General features: G+C 37.8%; 1 protein-coding gene across 4 annotated transcripts in view; it reads left to right on the forward strand.

The window, feature by feature from the left end:
* Window positions 1–16,662, forward strand: part of ANLN (anillin, actin binding protein) — a 48,623-nt gene extending 31,961 nt beyond the window's left edge. For 2 of the 4 annotated variants that reach the window (XM_047695006.1, XM_047695007.1), the window contains exons 16-25: window positions 458–506; window positions 599–655; window positions 1,107–1,145; window positions 1,643–1,664; window positions 2,445–2,557; window positions 3,791–3,844; window positions 7,936–8,022; window positions 12,792–12,899; window positions 13,767–13,939; window positions 15,355–16,662. In XM_047695006.1, the coding sequence (XP_047550962.1) occupies window positions 458–506; window positions 599–655; window positions 1,107–1,145; window positions 1,643–1,664; window positions 2,445–2,557; window positions 3,791–3,844; window positions 7,936–8,022; window positions 12,792–12,899; window positions 13,767–13,939; window positions 15,355–15,478 (826 nt within the window). In that variant the 3' untranslated portion in view covers window positions 15,479–16,662. Of the gene's footprint in view, window positions 1–457; window positions 507–598; window positions 656–1,106; window positions 1,166–1,386; window positions 1,463–1,642; window positions 1,665–2,444; window positions 2,558–3,790; window positions 3,845–7,935; window positions 8,023–12,791; window positions 12,900–13,766; window positions 13,940–15,354 lie in introns of those variants that run through there. The other 2 variants (XM_047695009.1, XM_047695010.1) reach the window with 2 other exon arrangements.
* The last annotated feature ends 2,514 nt before the right edge of the window (window positions 16,663–19,176 follow it).

Raw genomic sequence — 19,176 nt, forward strand, 5'->3', positions numbered from 1 at the left:
TATATTACATATGTACCATAAAAATAATTAAGGTTCACATTATATATTATATAAATATATATAAATAAATATGTATATAAAATGTGGACCTTAATTTTTATGTATATATGTTTTAAATCATTAAATGTACTTAATATTCCAGCTCACTGAAAAGATGTATTTAGTCTTAAAAATTTATTATGAAAATTCAGAATCAAAATCCAGTTAGAAAAAAAGTACTTATTAAAGATCTTGAGTTGTAAAATACCAAAGAAAAGATTTGGCTTGTATTATAGGAAAAATAGACTGTTCTTACTAATTTTTATGTTCTTTGATGGTTTATAACAACTGCCTATAGTTAAAAACACTGTGAATTCCTTTACTCCCAAAATATTGGAAGACTATTAGGTGGCATCATTTTTAATGGCATTAAGTCAATGTTTTCCTTACTGTTTTATTTAATGATTTATTTTTCCAGGCAAGATGTGTCCAATGACTTTGAAATAAATATTGAAGTTTACAGCTTGGTAAGTAGTGAAAGCTTTCCCAAATAACCAATATTATGTCCTCCTTAGCGATATTAACTCTTAAACTAATTATGCTTTGGGTTTGTGTGTAGGTACAAAAGAAAGATCTCTCAGGCCCTGATAAGAAGAAAAAGGCATATAAGTCCAAGGTGAGAATGAAAAACATGGTAGAAGTATTATTATCAGAAACAATAGATGTATCAGTTTTAATTGCTCTACACTTACTTGACAACCAGCTTTGATAGCCTGCTGAAATGTGTCTCAGGCCTTTCTTCTGCACTCTTGCCTGCCATGTTCTCGGTTAACCAGCACTTGGGACTGACATGCAGGCAGAAACAGTAGTGTCTGCATGTCAATTTCCAGCTTTCTCAGTCTTGGCTCTGGGTTGTGCTTTTCCTAAGTCATCATCTAGCAAAATTTTATTTTAGTTCTAATAAAAACAGGAATGACAATATAGGGAAAGCCTTTAATGGAGGATTCAAGAATAATGTATTCATATTTCAGGATTATTTTCTATGTGAGAGTATCTCAAGTTTGGTTAGTTTTAAGCTCTGACTCATAATGTTTAGCAGGAAAGACACTGTTAATCTTTTCTTCTAGGCGATTACTCCAAAACGACTTCTCACATCTATAACCACAGTAAGTAAATTCTTAAAAAATTTAGCTCCAGGGACGCCTGGGTGGCTCAGTTGGTTAAGCAGCTGCCTTCGGCTCAGGTCATGATCCCAGCATCCTGGGATCGAGTCCCACATCGGGCTCCTTGCTTGGCGGGGAGCCTGCTTCTCCCTCTGCCTCTGCCTGCCATTCTGTCCGCCTGTGCTCACTCTCTGTCCCTTTCTCTCTGACAAATAAATAAAATCTTAAAAAAAAAAAAAAAATTTAGCTCCATTGAGAAATCTGCATCTTACACACAGGATTGTAAATTGGTTAGCCATTTCTAAACCCTTAGCACTGTAGAAATCTTTAAAATATACTACTGGGGAGAAAATCTGATACTTAAGAAGGGGAAAAATACTGTTTTCTGAAGTGTAGCCTTTGCAATGTTAAGGAGTTTAATGTTTAATACTTAAATCTTTGTATCGAATAAAGGAAATAACTTATACTTCTTCTTTATACCGATTTTTTTTTTCTTTTAGAAAAGCAGCCTTCATTCTTCAGGTGAGTGAATCTTGAACTATTTCAAACACCGGAATAAGGAATTGAGTTAAGCAGTGGTGCACATGCTTTATACACATGGGCATCTTGATGAGTGTTCGCCTTAGTCTCCTTTGAGTAATATTTTCTGTATGGTTTTTAGTAATATATGAGATTACTGGGCAGAATGGCATGCTGTCAGCTGTTGCCTGGCCTCACGTCATTCAGGCTCTATCTAGCAGGCAGTAGCTGTGTGATACCCAGTCACCGGGCTACAGCTGCAGCCGCTGGCTCCGTTCTTCACCTCAACTTCTGTCATTGTATAGATTTGTTTTGTGTTTTCCACACTGTGAACTTTACTTCTTTTAACTTTGCTCATCATAACTCGTATTGTATCATGTCAGAGAAGCATCCTTCTAGTTCACTGGGAGCCTGGGTGCCAGGAAGCCAGGAAAGGTGTTCTCTAGAGTGGCTTTAGGCCTGAGTTTTCCGAAGGGGATTAGAATGGAGCTGGTTTCACTCACTTCCTTTGGGCTTCTGGTCTCTTCTTGGCATAAGAAGGTAACTGAGAAGAACTTTGCAGAGATAATCTCTGCTGTTAATTATGTCATCCTAGACCAGAGCAATGAAGCCTTTTCACATCTCTTTTAGGAAAATTGTTTTCTCTCACTCTTTAGAGATGGAGGAAAATGAGGCAGTTTTCTCTGTGACAACCTAATTTCTTTCTGTTGGGCTGTGGTGAAGAATTGTTATTTACACTCACAAAAGTCACTCTGAACTAAACTTCCTTTCCTTTCTCTCCAGTCATGGCCAGTCCAGGAGGTCTCAATGCTGTGCGCACCAGCAACTTTGCCCTGGTTGGATCTTATACGCTGTCATTGTCTTCAGTAGGAAACACTAAATTTGCTCTGGACAAGGTACTCCAAATTTATGTATTTATTTGCTTTTAGAAAAATTAAGTCAATGGAAATGCCCCAAGGACTTTTAAGTATTTGAAATCTTTGGGTGAGAATGTATGTTCTTAGAATTGTAAATTTTAACTAGGCGTGGGTGTCCCTACATTTTTGATGTTGGAAGTATTTCTTTCTTGTCTCTTAATAGTTAAATCTTCAAAGCAGTGTATACTGCTTTGTATACAGTGTCTACTGATTTATTCTAAATGTTACTTCTGACTACGGGAGTATTACTTCTTGCATGTAGATGTTAAGCTTACAGTTTTAAACATGGTAACTTGCCCATTTGAACTGATATCTTGAAATGAATACTATTTAATAGATTTAGTTTTGATAATATAGGGAAGGATAGTTTACTTTCTTAGAAAGTACTCATGAATTGAAGGGATTTCTTTCCCATACTTTCCTCCCCAAATTAAAAGCTTCAAAGTTCAGTGTTCTGTCCCTATTGAGTGCTTTTTCACCATAATGTGATATGACTAAACTTTTTTTTTTTTTAAGATTTTTATTTATTTATTTGACAGACAGAGATCACAAGTAGGCAGAGAGGCAGGTAGAGAGAGAGAGGAGGAAGCAGGCTCCCTGCTGAGCAGAGAGCGCAACGTGGGGTTCGATCCCAGGACCCTGGGATCATGACCTGAACCGAAGGCAGAGGCTTTAACCTACTGAGTCACCCAGGTGCCCCTGACTAATGAAATTGGCTATTTCATTTAATAGCCAATGAAACCATTCAAAGAGTGAGAGACCTGGTAGCAAATTTTGATCCTTGGGCTGATTTCTGTGGTATAATACAGGGATATTGTTAAATATTTTAAGAGATTTTCCTAGTCAGAATATGGAGGTGAGGAAGTATAAAAATTTGGAGGTCTGGTTTCTAGTACTGATCCTCCTAGTAATTTCCTTTTAAACATTGAACAAATCACTTCATTTCTCTGGGATCTTGTTTTCCCAATAGAGAATATAAGGTTAGATTAAAATAATCTACCTTTAAATTTCTATGAAACATCTGTCTTTTAGTTAATAGGAAAAAAACAGACTACCTTTAAATTTTGATTATTGTTAACGCATAAATGTGTTTTATCTTAACATGCTAATTTAAAAAATGTATATAACTTTTTATTTAGTAATACAGCTAGTTTAACAAATTGAGTGATCTTGGGTCTTTTTTCTTTTTGTCTTTTATTTTGTTTGTTTTAGATAAATTATGATGTAAAAGAGCGAGAACTACTGGGCTATATGTTCCAGGAAAAGGTTGCTATATTTTCTTTGCTTGAAACTAATGAGCTTAAAAAAATCAATCCTGAAGTTTTGGCTCATATGTATTCATTTCACTAACCACTCTTATGTGTTCTTGGTAATTTTAAAGAATTAAGGATGTGATATACATTATTCTTTCTTTAGATTCTTGCAGGTGGAAATCTTTTTCTTTATTCTCATAGTTCTTTTAAGCTGTTTTTGACAGTCTTCTTGTTTTCATGCATGTTTGGTACTAGGGCTTTTCTTCTATATTTTTTTCACGTTACAGTTCTTTAAGATTCTGTAGTCACTTTTATTTGATTTTTCTGGCTACTAAAATACCAAATTAATAACTAACATTAAAATGTATTCAATTGTCTAAAAACTAAAATTTCAGTATTTAATATTGTTGACCTCCCGTATATGGAAAGACCTATGGTAATGTTTCAGATAAAACTGGTCTCAGTTGGCTAATAGGTACATTGCTATGTAGATGATGGTTTGTTTAGTGATTTTGAAATTAAAATGCATCAAACACTAAAATTATACTAAATATAATCATATGTCTTTGGTTTCTTGTTTAGGATTTTTACTAGCCTTGCAAAGGTCAATTACAAGCATTCCCTGGGTATATAGAAATGTACAAAATGCCAATTTCTGCATGTAAGAGATTTTGTTAATCTTTTAAAATGAAAGAGGTTTAATCTTTAAAATGAAAGAGGTTTTAATGATGTATGTTAAATAGACTCATTTTGAAAAATTGTTTGGGTGCCATTTTAGTTCAAAATATCACACTTACAAATTTTAAAAATCCGGTATTTCCATTCTCTTAATTTCTTTGAAATTGTAACTTAAATAGCCAACCACAGGATTCAGTACAAAATCAAATCACTCAATTTAATTGGTTGTGTCTATACACTAAAGTCTCTTTCTGAATCAAATACAATATAATCAGATATAAAATTTGTCTCAAATGTGCTTTTATGAATGGCAGGAGGAAGCAAATATTTATTCTAGTAGTTTATAATTGATGTAGGAGAATATTTAAAATAGTTAGATGTTCTTTCAGTTGGTGAGAAAAATGAAGATGGTCTATACTCACACAATAACCCTGCTTCATTGACTTTGAGAGAACACACAAGTCACCCATAACCTACCAGATAACAATGATATAAGCGAGTGTTTGCTTATTTTATTGGTGCTGTGACCAACAATACAACAGTCACAAAGGTTATCTCTTGAGATCACCTTCACAATGGAATTTCTGTTGAAGTTTACCCAGACTGTTTGCTCTATAGATTTAGGATACCACTGATAGCGATTGCCTTCCTATTTGAGGTAAATCTGATATCCTGCAATTAATTATGAATTGCCATGAGTCACAGGCTCTCAAATCCTTTTCTTTGAATAGAGACTCCAAAATAGCCATAGATTTTATTATACTTTCACAGATAAAGAGAGAAGAATATCTCGAAGCCCATCTTTTGACTAAAAGAACCCTCCTAGGTATTTATACCTTACCGAAAATAGAGATGTCATTTCAAATAATAATGGGGCAAATAGTTGTGAAGTAAAACAACCAATTAGCATTGTCGAATTTCAAGGTTATAGGAAGAGTGATTAGGTGTTCTGCTGTGCCCAAAACTATCCTGGTGTATGTCCATTGGCTTAATAATTATTAATAGTACGCCCCTCTCTTAGAAATATCCCACTGTATGAAAAATTACAGCCATGCTGGTTATAGAGTTACATTTTATAGATCTTAGCAATAATCTTAGAAGTGTGAATATCTTCAAGACCATTTTGTTGAACAGAAAACCTAACAGGCTCATACATTTTTCCCATGTTCCTTACACTCAGCAGGGGGCAGTGATATTGACCATCTTGTGAATATTCTCAATTCACCCATCCGGACAAGCTTCTGACCAAGAACACTGTCAGCATTTCATAGCTGTAGAGTTAGAGTGAACATTTTCTTCTCGTTTTTATGAGATTCTTTTTACCAGCAGCATTCCCTGGGTTCAACGTGGAAATCTATTAATTAACATTGAGAGCCTGAGGAACTTATAACTGACAACATGGAAAAGAAAAGAACAAGGGAATTTATAACAAGAAGGATAATAAGGCACATAATATTTTGATTTTACATTATGATACCTTTTAAATTCAGAAAGTTAGAGGTTTCTCTCATGGAATTAGTCTCTGGAAATCTACACTTTCTGGCCAAGATTTCCCCCTTTAAATTCTCTTTATTGTGTTGCAAGACTGAATTGTTGGAAACTAGCCTTATACCTAAAAAGTTTTTTCCACTCAAAAGTAACTTCTCTTCTCTTAGGCTTTTCTGGTACCTTAAGACACGTTTTGCTAACAGATGCACAGAACAAATGGAGACGAAGCACAGACGCTCACAGACACAGTTCAGAGTTCTGGTGGCTTCATGCTGAGGTGCTGAGTGTGGTCCCCAGGGAAAGAGCTGGGTGCCACTCTCGCTGTTTGGGGTGCACGCTGCCTCCAGAACAGCTAGCTGCAAACACAAATGCTAAATGCTCGTTTTGCTTTTTGCCTCTTTTCATGAAAGTGAAAATCCTCTTCAGATTTCTTTCAGTTAGCAAAGACAGGTACTAACATAAGTATTTTGTAAAAGTCAAGTGGGCAGATTTTTGAAAATCCAGGGGTTACCTATGTGCCACGTTTTCCTTTTTTTTTTTTTTTTTTTTTTTTCTGAATAGGAAAACTGGGTATTTATTTGGTCAAAGAATATCCTTTCAGCAACCGTTGGTTGAATGCCTGGATATAAGTTGGCAGTAGGCTATGAGAACAAACACGGAAAAAACACATAATTACACTCAAGAATCTGCTGTGCAAAGTGCAGGCTATGGCCTCGGGCACCAAAGGGAAGTGCACATTTCACAGGAGAGTCTGAAAGCCGGGAAGATGAGCTTCCTACTTGGAGAAGAATAGGCTCTGCGTGGCTAGAATAGTTTTCATACTCCGAAGTGGGGAGAAAGGGTTCTGTATGTGTATGTTCATATTGTCTGTATGTGTTGAGGGACATTTAGGTTGTTTGCCCCTTTTATTCTTGTGAAGAATTCAACGAATGCCAGAGTGCCCATATTCCTGGAGACTCTGGTTTTAATTCTTCAGATAAATACCTAGAAGTAAGATTGTTTGGCTATGTAGTAGTTCTATTTTTAAGTTTTTGAGAATCCTCACTGAAAAGCTTTCAATTTTGCTAAGGTCTGCTTTATCGATTTTGTTGTTTGCGTTGCTGCTCATGCTTTGGTGTCATATCTAAGACTCTATTGCTGAATCCATGTCCATGAAGATTGACTCCTGTGTTTTCTTCTAAGAGTTTCATGGGTTTAGGTCACTGATCCCTTTTCAGTTAATTTTTGTATATGATGGAAGATAGGGGACCAACCTCACTCTTGTAATGTAGAAATCCAGTTTTCCTAGCACTGATTGCTTACAGGAGTGCTCTCTCCCCATTGAATGGCCTTGGCACCCCTGTTGACCATAGCTGTATGGGTTTATTTCGGGGCTCTCAGTTCTGTTCCTTTGGTCTACAGATCTTCTTTACGCCCTTCCCACACTGTGTTATGACTGTAGCTTTGGATTAAGTTTTGAAGTTAGGAAGTACGATTCTTCCAATTTTGTTCTTTTTTAAGATTGTTTTGGTTATTAATAATGGGGATCTTTTGCAATTCCATATGAATTTGGGGATCAGCTTTTCCATTTCTGCAGCTCACTCTTCTTTACTACTGAGTATTAATGTATTAATTTACCAGTGGAGTATATTCTGTTGATGGAGAATAGATAAGCACATGTAATCTCTTCTTAAATCTGTGTTTTCTCTATCACATTAACTTGGGACTTAGGGTTCTGTTCTTATCAAACTCTACCTTGAATGAATTTATTCTTCAAAAGCATTTGTTGCTAAGGAACCAGTGGCCTTTCGGGCCACCTGTTTTACATTCCAGCTTTAGAAAATACTGTGCTTTCAAGGCATAATCTTCTTTATTCGTGATTTATCCATGTCTTATCAAGAAAAAAAAAAATCACACTTTGAAACGGTTTTGCAAATAACTTACCCCCTGTCTTCACAGGTGCCCTTTTTATCTCCTTTGGAAGGTCATATTTATTTAAAAATAAAATGTCAAGTGAATTCAAGTGTTGAAGAAAGAGGTTTCCTGGTAAGTAACATCGCTTAATCTATATTTTCCTTTTTCCATGTTGAGATGTATAGGCTTGTTTTCACATAGAAATGACAACCTATGTGATTACACGATCAGGCGTTCAGTAAATGTATGAATGCAATGTCTGCACTGTGCCAGTCACTGTGCTGGTACTGGAATCTAGCAGTACCTTCAGAAGCCTTCCCCTCAGAAGCTTTTAGATTAGTAGGGAGAAAGCACAAGTAAACTGGCAAGTGCGATGCTGTGCTGTAATTGGTGGGAGCATAGAGTGCTGGGGGGTAACTGGAGGGGTGTTAAAGAAAGTCATTGGAAGTAGCTTGTAAACTGGTGAGTAAGTTAGCCAGATAGAAAGAAGGGAAGTAGTGTTCCGGACGAAGGGCAGAGCCTATAAGCCAGCCTGGAGTGCCCTTCTGTCTCTCCCCCGACCAGAGATAAGGAGGGCACAGACAGTGAGTGGCCTATGGTTCAGCCAGTGCTTAGGGCCTGGGTGTGTGTGGGGAAGAGGGATAGTGAGGAGAGTGACTGCAGAGGGACAGTGTACCTTAGGGGAGAATGGGGTTGAGGGCTAAAGGGCCTTTGAAAGAATTTGGACTATATCTGGAAGCCAGCAAGTACACAAGGACTTCACGCAGAGGAATAACATCATATTTGGGGTTTAGAAAAGTCATTCTTCCTGCCATGCGGAGAGGAGGTTGGAGACTGGTGGCTCTGAAGGAGATTAGCGAGGAGACAGTCACTCCATGAGAGGTGATGGGGACTGTCCTGGAGAGATGAAGCAGGAGGGAGGGCAGACGTGGTGATTTGAGTGTGGCAAAGGGGGTGGAAAAATAGAAGTAAGGATGTCACCTAGATCCCTGCCTTGTACAACTTGTTGGGTGGCATGATGCCACTAAGATAAGGGATCTTGGGGAAGGAGCAAGTGTGCGTGTTTGGGGAAAAAGTTTTTTGCTCCCTGAATTTTACTGTGGAAAATTGCAGATGTACAGCGATGTTTGGTAGAATTTTACATCAAACACCCACATAGCCACCATCTAGATGGTGCCTTTAACGCGTTTTACTCTCCTTGCTTTATCATGTATCTGCTACCTAGCCATCCTTCTAGCTAGCCCTCTGGCCATTGCTGAAAATACCGTATTTGAGGGGAAGAATTTTAAAAAGTATACTGAAGACATTAGCGTGTTCCTCCAAATCTCAAGTGTGCATCCCTGAGTTTGGACACAAGCATACATCTTTATATCACAAATTTCTATTAAGATCTAGAACATTGCCCCAGAAAGTTCCTTCATGCCTATTCCTTCATGCCCCAAGGTGGGACGTTTGGATGAGTTAGGTTTAAATGATTTGAATTTTAGATGACTCTAAAGATCTGAGTTTTAAAACTCAAGATGGGCATTTTGGTTGAGATGAAGATTTGGAAATCTGCATAATAGACACAGTTACTGAAGTGCAGGGAGGGCTGAGCAAAGCAGAACCAGGAGGAACACTAACATTTAAGCCACAGACCTAGAAAGAGATGCTCTCAAAGGGGCCTACAGGGGGGGCTCTGTATGTGGCACGGTTGCCAAGAGAGATTCTGAAAGAGGGAGTGGTCAACTTAGATCAGGACTACTATCAGAGACCGTGGGGCTCGTTTACAAGGCAGAGAACAAAGCTGGATTGCAGATGGTTATGGACAGGGTAGGAGGTGAGGAATGAGAGTGCCAGCAGCTCTGTGAAACAAAGTTTGGCTGCAAAGGAGAGAGTGTGGTACCTGCAGAGCTATGTAGGGTGAAAGAAGGATTTGGTTGACATTTTAATAAGATCAGCGAGACTTGAGAATCTTTAAATTCAAATGGGCAGAGAGACTGAAGATGTGCTGGGGAACCTGCACTAGGTTTAAGGAGTGATATGCAGAACGAGGTCATGAGAGTGAGAAGACCTGAGACCCAAACCACCGTTCACGGGATTGATCTTACTCAGAAGAGCAGTTGACCCTTGAACAACACTTCTGTGGGTCCATTTATACACGGATTTGTTTCAGTAAATACATACAGTACTGTGAATGTATTTGCTCTTCCTTATGATTTTCTTAACGTTTTCATTTCTCTAACTTTATCGTAAGAACACAGTCTATAATCCATGTAACATGCAAAATATGTGTTCATTGCTTCTGTTATAGACATGGCTTCTGGCCAACAATAGGCTATTAATAGTTCAGTTCTGGTGGGGGTTGGGGAGAGTCAAAAGTTATATGTGGATCTTCGGCACCCCGACCTCTGGGCTGTTTCAAGGGTCAGCTATATACTTTTTCGATTATCAGATGAGACAAGTATGTATAGAGTACACAGAAGATTGTGGGTATGGTGCACAAAGTAGAGGAAATCTAATCCCTCGCTTTCTTTGTGAAGCAAGAATTTGAGTGATACAGAAGATGTCACAGGTTGCCCTTGCTGTCAGAGGGGTCAGGAAGAACTCTGTGGCCAACCGGATTGTAGACCAGACTGCCTTAGTTGGCTCACATGTACCGCCAGTAGATGGCACTAGATGTTTTTGAAAAAGTGTTTTTAGACATTTTCTGATGTGAAAGCAGTGTTTATCTACTGACTTTATTTAATGTAAATATTTTCATATTTTACTATAGATACCTTTAGCAACTGACAGACTGTTGTGGACATTAGTTCATTTGCATATAATGTCTGATTGACTGAATTTTTGAGCTGGGCTCTCAACAAGTGTTAGTTAGCTCTCTTCAGGTTTGCTCTGTCTCAGACCCTGTAGCCCATTCTGATCACAACCACACTTAAAAAATGTGGTAAGAAACTGCTCAGAACTTCCCCAAATAAATTCTATCTCCTGCCAAACAGTGCCTTTTAATTACTTGTACCCTCTATAAAATAGAGCTAGCGATCGAAACTAAAGTTGCTTGGTTCGGTTTTCCTTCCTGGTATGCCTGGGACAGCTAGAAGGAAGGTGACTACCAACCCAAAAAACTTGCTAAGTGATTCTAAAATGGTGCTAGTCTAGTTCTGCCTTCACCGATGAACGGCAAGTTAGGAAGTTCCGGATTAGCTAGAAGGTTCCAGTTCTGCTTTGTGTTGTCATTTAGTTTCCTTGGCCTGAACGTTCCTCAGCTATAAAAATGAAAATGCTGTCCTCTTCTTATTCTTCTCTGATTGTAGTCAGGTATAATAATAATAATGTGATCTTCTTACCCATCAAATTTTTCCTTGTCTATTAGCTTTATGATGTAAAGAGTGAGCATAAACATAAGAGGGAGATGGTGAGTCATTTATGCTAATTTTGTGCTTGAGATTGAAATAGCAACATTCCTGTCTTTTTTCCTTGAATGGTTGTGAGCCAGTGCTGCTTAAAAACATGCCTTGGGGAGGAAAGAGGATAAACTGGGGAAGAAGGAAGAAAGGTGGGGCAAAAGGGTATGTGGTTAGAGTAAGCTAATTAATTTGGGCTAATTAACTAAGCTAAAAAATTTCAGGCTTCATTCTCTCATAGAAACATTTCTTCACACAAAGTAACTTTCCTCCATGGCTAGAGCTTGTACTCTTCTAACTCAAGCCAACATTCGGCAAATTCACACAAATTAGTGAATTGAGAAGAATATATGTCTGCTATCCTTGGGTTGGTATAAAGTTTATTGATCCATGTGAAGGTAGAAAAGCCGAGTGCATTCTGAAATCAGACACAAAGGTGCTTTGAGATTATCTGTGTTAGCTAGGGTCAGCAAAGTGTGGCTTGCTGCTTGTTTTTATAAAGTTTTATTGGAACATGGGCTCATTTGTTTGCACACTATCTATGACTGCTTTACCGTTACTGTAGCAGAATTGAGTAATTGTGACAGACCCGATGGCTCACGAAGTCTAACATCTTTACTCTCTGGTACTGCACAGAAAAAGTTTGCCAACCTCTGATCTCTAGCACTGTTTCATTTTACCTTGCTTTGTTCTCTCAAATAGTATTTCCTAAAGGACGTCTTTTTCCTTTTTAAGTCCAAAGGAAAGACTTCTGTGTGATTAAGGCTCATTAGGACTACAAGTAAAGAACAGTGAGGTGGCAGGGAGCAGCTCCAACTTACACTGTTGAAGCAGAAGTACTTCCATGGAAAAAAGCCCCAAGTTAGTTACCTTTCCCAGAGTCCTGACCTTGATGGACATGACTGCTTCACCTCTCTTTAGAATGTAGCTTGTGTGTCTAAGGCATGAGGCAACCGCCTGACGGCGCAAATGCTACTCGGGTGTGCTTTGTGGCTCAGCAGTGGGCGGGGTGCTCTGATGTTTATCAAAGTAATCCGTCAAGGCACAAAATCATGAGTTGAACTCTTTCCCAATCTTGCTTTGTTCTGAATAAAAGTTAAATGCCAGTCTTTTGTATAAAATAAGTCTAACTTAATAAGCTGTCATTGGTTTTGTCAACATATAAAGCATGATATTCTCATTATTCTACCCTACAACACTTAAAGCACTTTTCTCTTGTTTAAGGAGCATTTGGTTTGGGATATGATGCTTTAAAAAGGTCTAATTAGATAGAGGTATTGATTGGGGTTAATATCTAGAAATTCTTAAATGCTATATGCTTATAGATGATTTTGAAAATCTGGGTCAATTTCTGGATATTAGCAATCAATGAGTTTCATTATTAGGGTAAAGGATGATGCAAATCACGTAAGTTGATTTTGAGCTATGAAGTATATCAATGTATTGAAGTTTAATATGTAGATTTATCATTTAATCGATCCTCAAGTTTCTAAAGTTAACATTTCATTGACTTTTCAGACCATATTTGAAGATGTTAGTGGTTTTGGTGCCTGGCATCGAAGATGGTGTGTTCTTTCTGGAAATTGTATCTCTTATTGGACTTATCCAGATGATGAGAAACGAAAGGTAATATTAATAGTTCTGGTCAGTGCTGAAAGCCCTGCATTTCATATTGTGTTTCCTGCAGAGGTTCCCGCTGGTGTCCACACCCACCCAGATGCCCCTTTGAGTATGTTTACTAAGCCATTAAAAATGTTCTTGTTGCAAGATGCATGTGTGTGTGTGTGTGTGTGTGTGTGTGTGTGTGTGTAAAACTTTCATTCTTTCCCATTCCCTGTGATTTGATCACTCTTAAAATACCTTAAGGCATATATTTGTCTTTCTTTTCTCCTAGAATGTTTCATACTATTTTTTAATAATATATTTAGCCAGAAATATGTTGAATTCACTTTTGTTTTTATTAATAGTTGACTTACCTAAATCTGGGATAAAACAGTAATAGAAAACCATCACAGGAATATAGTGATTTTGATTTTGTTTCTAATATTTGATAATAGGATTTTATGATAAATAGTATCTCATTTTCAAAGAAATTAATATTATTGCTTAAGTATGATTATTTATTACTCCCAAACTGGGAAAGAGAAATAAACAGAATTACAAAGTAATCTGGGTTTCTAATTGTTGAAGCTGGTGGATGGGTACATGGAAAGTTTATTTTACTGCTCTTTTAATTCTGCATCTGTTTTGAGTATTCCATAACAAAGAGTTTATTTTCTAAGTTGGCTAAAAGCTCTAGTTTGCACTTTCTGTTTCTGTTTTCCTAGCAAGATATAATAATATAATAAATATGTTTCTCTAAACCTATTATAATTAAGTTTTAACTTTTAAATTGATGACTTTATAAATTTTTAGTTTGTACCAACTTAAATACTGCTTAATGCATATTGATGTAAATGGTCTTGTTTATTGTCTTTTAATTTGTTTTTAAAGAATCCCATAGGAAGGATAAATCTGGCCAATTGTACAAGCCATCAAATAGAACCGGCCAACAGAGAATTTTGTGCAAGACGCAATACATTTGAATTAATTACTGTCCGACCACAGAGAGAAGATGACCGAGAGACTCTTGTCAGCCAATGCAGGGACACACTCTGTGTCACCAAGTATGTATTACACTATAAACAGAAATACTTCTGTCCAGTAAGTAATTGATTGCCCACTATGTTCTAACCACCTTTAGAAATATCCAAGATGGTCCTTGTCTTTGAAGAGCGTATAGTCTTAAAGAAGAAAGAAAACCCACACAATCACTAAGAGAACAATCTTCTAACTAAATTAATATAGTTTTAAAAAGTCTAACATTTAAGCTATATTTTGGCTAATCCTGCTTTCCAGTATACTCACAGTAAAGCCATTTTCAAGGCAATTAGCTAATGTACTTTGGGTTAAGTTTGAAGATTTTGTGTATAATTGAGAAGGCAAGTGTTATTTAAAGAGACTTTACATGCCCCTTCCTTCCTATCCCCCAAATGCCCTCAGTTAAATCAGGTAACTTACAGAAACAATCTCAGGCTACTCTGCAAATTTCTGGCTAGAGATTAAGGGAATGAACTGTTACGAGTGAGGGCCAGCAATGTTGAGTGACTTGCCAGGGTTACATTTGGTAATAAGACACTGAGTCAGGATGTAAACATCAGTTTCCACAGAGTGATGATAGAGATTGATGAGTAAACACATTTAGCACAGTCTCAAGCTCATGGAACGGGCTCAGGAAATGACCACTATTATTGTTGTACGTGTTGTGTTATCTCCATCCACTAGATGATCAGATCACTGCTTATCCTACTTCTAGTACCAATGCGGGGAAATTACAGATGCAGAAGGAGTACACTATAAAGACCTGACAACTGCTGTTCTCTAGAAGAATGATCGGGCTTGTGAGTTAGGGAATTCTCCTCTTGCTTACTCTGACCTACCCTATCAACTTGTTATTCAATTCGTGGCTAAATATGGGTGCAAAGAAGTGATTCCTGATATGGATGGAGAAGTTAGGGTAGACAAAGTCAAAGTGATCTTCAGATCACTTATTGTAGATAACCATGTTCTACTAACACAAAAATAAAGGGAAACAGTGCAAAATAGTATTACTTATAGAGCCAAGGGAAGGTCCACGAGCTGGTGATCCCAGCTCTCAGGGAGCCCAGATCTGAGGATTTGGGAAGCTTCCAGATAAAGACCTGGTGTGCTAGCTCTTGTTAGGAAGTGGCCCACACTCAGTGGTTGTCCTTCAGGCCAGACCTGAAGACGGTACAAGACAGTGACTGTCTTTAGTGTGGAAACGCCATCATTAACCAAACAGGATCACTGTGAATTTTGATCCCGTGAACCAACCTATGGGGATTATTTTCCTTTATTGCAGCTGAAAAACCTCACAGGCTTTTGATTAGCATCTGTTAAAAACTGGTAAAAAGTAACTCATTTTAGCTGTTTGTTTAGCCTTTACTCCCCTCCCCCAGCAAGAGAACAGGGCGGTATGGAATGGGGGAAAGGATCCTGACTCTTTTGTTTGCACCCGTAGGAACTGGCTCTCCGCAGATACCAAGGAAGAGCGGGATCTCTGGATGCAAAAACTCAATCAAATTCTTGTTGATATTCGCCTCTGGCAACCTGATGCTTGCTACAAACCCATTGGGAAGCCTTAGACTGTGGGCCGTTTCCATGTAGAGGTTTTTTTGAGCTGTGTCATAAATGGATCTTAAGAGCATCAGATTTGCTGATTGCATTTTATGCTTTAAATACAAAAGGGTATGTGCCAATATTCACTACATACAATGCAGTATTTGTATCTTTTGTATGTAAGATTTCAACTGGTTTCTGTCATTCATAAATGATTGGAGGAAAATTCATTATAGTCAGTTTTGCTAAATCTTAATTTAAAGGCCTCATTTTCCTAGAAATCTTATTATTCAGTTATTCATGACAAAGTATTTTTTTAAATGTAAGGAATTTTGAGTTGTCTTCTTGGAGCTGTGGGTCTCAAAAGTAAAAAGCTCTTCTTGGGGTGGGAGGCAGAAACCTCCGACTTGGTCATCCTTTCCCTGTCTTTCTAAAGTTTGTGATCGTTTATTGATCATGATATGTCTTGTTAGTGGAATACTGAAAAAACTTCCAAGGGACTTCACAGAAATCTTTTTAGTAATGGACGTAAGAATTTTTAATAACTGGTGCACATTAGTGTAAAGTTGGAGGCTATCTTCAGACAAGAGATGTGGGTATGGGATATTATGTGAGATTTGGGGGTTAGTTTTCTTTAGAAGAGTTAATAATCACATGGTTTACATTTACCCAGTTTCTACAGATGCTGTGTGGTGCACATTTTCATAGAGTACAGGCTTTTTAAAATAATTATTTTTGCTATCTAAGACTCCGCTTGGCATATCAGTACTTTCTGCTCCTGTAACAAGAATAAATGTAAATTGAGGAGTCTTTGTATAAAAGTAAACTCTACCAAGCTGCTACGGACTAATACTTTGCTTGCCAAAGTTCTTTCTTTTTTTTTTCTTGTCCATGTATGACAGTGTCTAGGAGTACATTATGAAATCTTTTGAAAAATTTGTCATGCATTACCTTTGAAAGCCTAATACTTTTTTATTGCAAAGTATTATAAAGCATGGTCACAACTTTTAAATACACTTTGAGTTTCTTTTCTGAATTGTTAAAGTTATTGACGATCTCATTTATAAACACTAAATTCTGTCACTTCCTGTCATTTAATTTTGTATTCATTCAAATGTGTTTCTTGTTATGTTATTTTAAAAATATATTTTATGATCTCTTACCCAAATAAATGCTTGCAAAAGACTTAAGGAATCAGTTATTCACAAAATGCTGTGTAAATGTGGGGCGTAGCTGCTGTGTCCCTAGGCTGTGGGACTTCCTGAGGGGATTGTATGGATAGGATCCCATTCATCTTTTTATCTCCAGCCCCATGCTCAGCTTATTATGTGTCCTTAGGGTCTTTGTTGAAGAAGTAGGTGGATGAAGGATCCATTTTTGGGGTATTTCAACAGAATATGGTACTTAGATGTGCCTTTGAGGACATGCTTAGCAGAGGCTTAGCAGCAACAGGGTGGATAAGTGACATTATTCTTCGATACAGGGAGCGGGTTCGATGGGATTGATGAAAGGGTCCCTTTTATTTATTTATAGAATTGTACTTATTTGGGGTTGTTTATTTGTAATTCCAGTGTATTTAATATACGATGTTATATTAGTTTCTATATAATACCCGATTCAGCATTTCTCTACATTACTTTGTGCTTATTAGGATAAGTGTCCTCTCATCCCCTTCACCTGTTTCTCCCATCTCCCCCATGACCAACTTGTACTGTCTTTGAAGACATGGCACGAAATCCAGAAGGCACAAAGAAGTTCAAGTGAAACGTATGCCTTTTCCCCTCGTCATAACCATGTTTAAGTTCTTGTGTGTCCGGTTAGACTGATTCTAAGCATAATACATAGGCATAGTAAGTGTCTCTTCTTCATTAAAAATATTCCACACAGGGGCGCCTGGGTGGCTCAGTGGGTTAGGCCGCTGCCTTCGGCTCAGGTCATGATCTCAGGGTCCTGGGATCGAGTCCCGCATCGGGCTCTCTGCTCAGCGGGGAGCCTGCTTCCCTTCCTCTCTCTCTGCCTGTCTCTCTGCCTACTTGTGATCTCTGTCTGTCAAATAAATAAATAAAAAATCTTTAAAAAAAAAAAAAAATATTCCACACATACTGTTTGTTCTAAGTTAAGACAAAAAAAACACAACAGAGTGTCCCTTTTCAGTCATTGCTTCTTAGGGTATAGGGAGGGTATGTGAAGTCTAGTTTTAGAAGAAATTTAATTTAAGATGGCTGTGGAACATCAAGTTAGAGATACCTGGTGACAGCAAAAACCACTGCTCTGTCACCAGCCCACAGTGGGTTGTCGGAACCATGAGAGTAGGTAAGATGACCTGAGGAGAGTGGTCCCGAAGGAGAAGCAAGAACAAAAGGAATGTGTTCTTTCAGGGGACAGAGAAAAAGGAGAGGCCCATGAAAGAAAACCAGAGTGATGTCTTGAATTTCTTCTCTGAATTATTAGTTAATGATGATCTCATTTATAAACACTAAATTCTGTCACCTCCTGTCATTTAATTTTGCAAGAGAGATGAATGTAGAGTGAGCCCAAAGAAGAATCTTAAGATCTGGCCACAAGATCATAGGACAGGTTAAAGAAAACGGGAACTGAAATTTGGAGCAGTCACTTCAATAATATAATTAAAAAAAAAAATCAAGTTATGACAAAAATCCATAGAGGAAAAGAATGACAGATTTAATCAGATAAAAAAAATTTTCTGATAAATGTTCTACAAATAAAGATTAAACACAAGCATCAGACTAGGAGAAAATATGACATATTTAATAATCAAAAAAGTTAATGTGTAAACTTTAACATGAAGAGCTCCAATGCCTAGCTATCACTGTCTGAGCATTTATTATGTACCAGGTGATATTCTTGGAGTTTTGTATGGATTATCTCATATAATCTTCACCTGACCTTAGGACTAGGCATTGAATGAGGACACTAAAGCTTAGATAACTTGGGTAATGAATAAACAGAAAAATATAATTTTAAACAGGTTTAACTGCTTCATTGGCCCCCAGATTGGGGAAACTGGAGTCAATGTTGCTGAGAAACAAACTCAGACTCTTGGTGAGGATAGAAGTGCTAGAGCCTTCTTGGATGGCTGCTTGGCTACCTCCAGTGATGTCTCTCACATGCCGGGTCAGACTCCCATGCATCCGAGATCTCATCCACATAAAGCTTGACTTGTCATTTCAAGCACAGAAGCAGTTAACGGCCCCGGTGAAGCAGGGAGAAGTCTGTGTCACCCTGTGCACCTCCCAGGTCTTTCATCCCAACATTGGACACTGTCTTTGGCCCAGGGTTATAGGTAGGGTGTCATGTGAGGTCTGTGGAACAGCTCACAGAGGGAGATGGTAGAGGGGGAAGTGCTGCCATTTTATACCCTATACAGTTATACAGCATGTGTGCCTTTGCCTCCCAGATCCATAAATTCTCAGTTTATTTACCACAAACTATCCCTAACCAGCCATATCCTTCTAAGAGCATTCCACAGATAAGAGCTCTAGCAAATATTAGTCTATTAACCAGGAGGTCCCGTTTATAGCACGTTTACAAGAATTTAGATGTGTCACCTGCCTTCTTTACCTGGAACAAAGAGCCAGCTACTTTAACTCCTTCCTTCCCACTACCCCCAGATGAACTTGCAGGTGAGGAAAAATACCCATAAAAGGATAATTGTTCCGATAGTGTTTTAAAGGGAAAAAAAACCTGAAATAACATGAAAATC

Source organism: Lutra lutra, chromosome 11 (assembly GCF_902655055.1).
Source record: "Lutra lutra chromosome 11, mLutLut1.2, whole genome shotgun sequence".
NCBI lineage: Eukaryota > Metazoa > Chordata > Mammalia > Carnivora > Mustelidae > Lutra > Lutra lutra.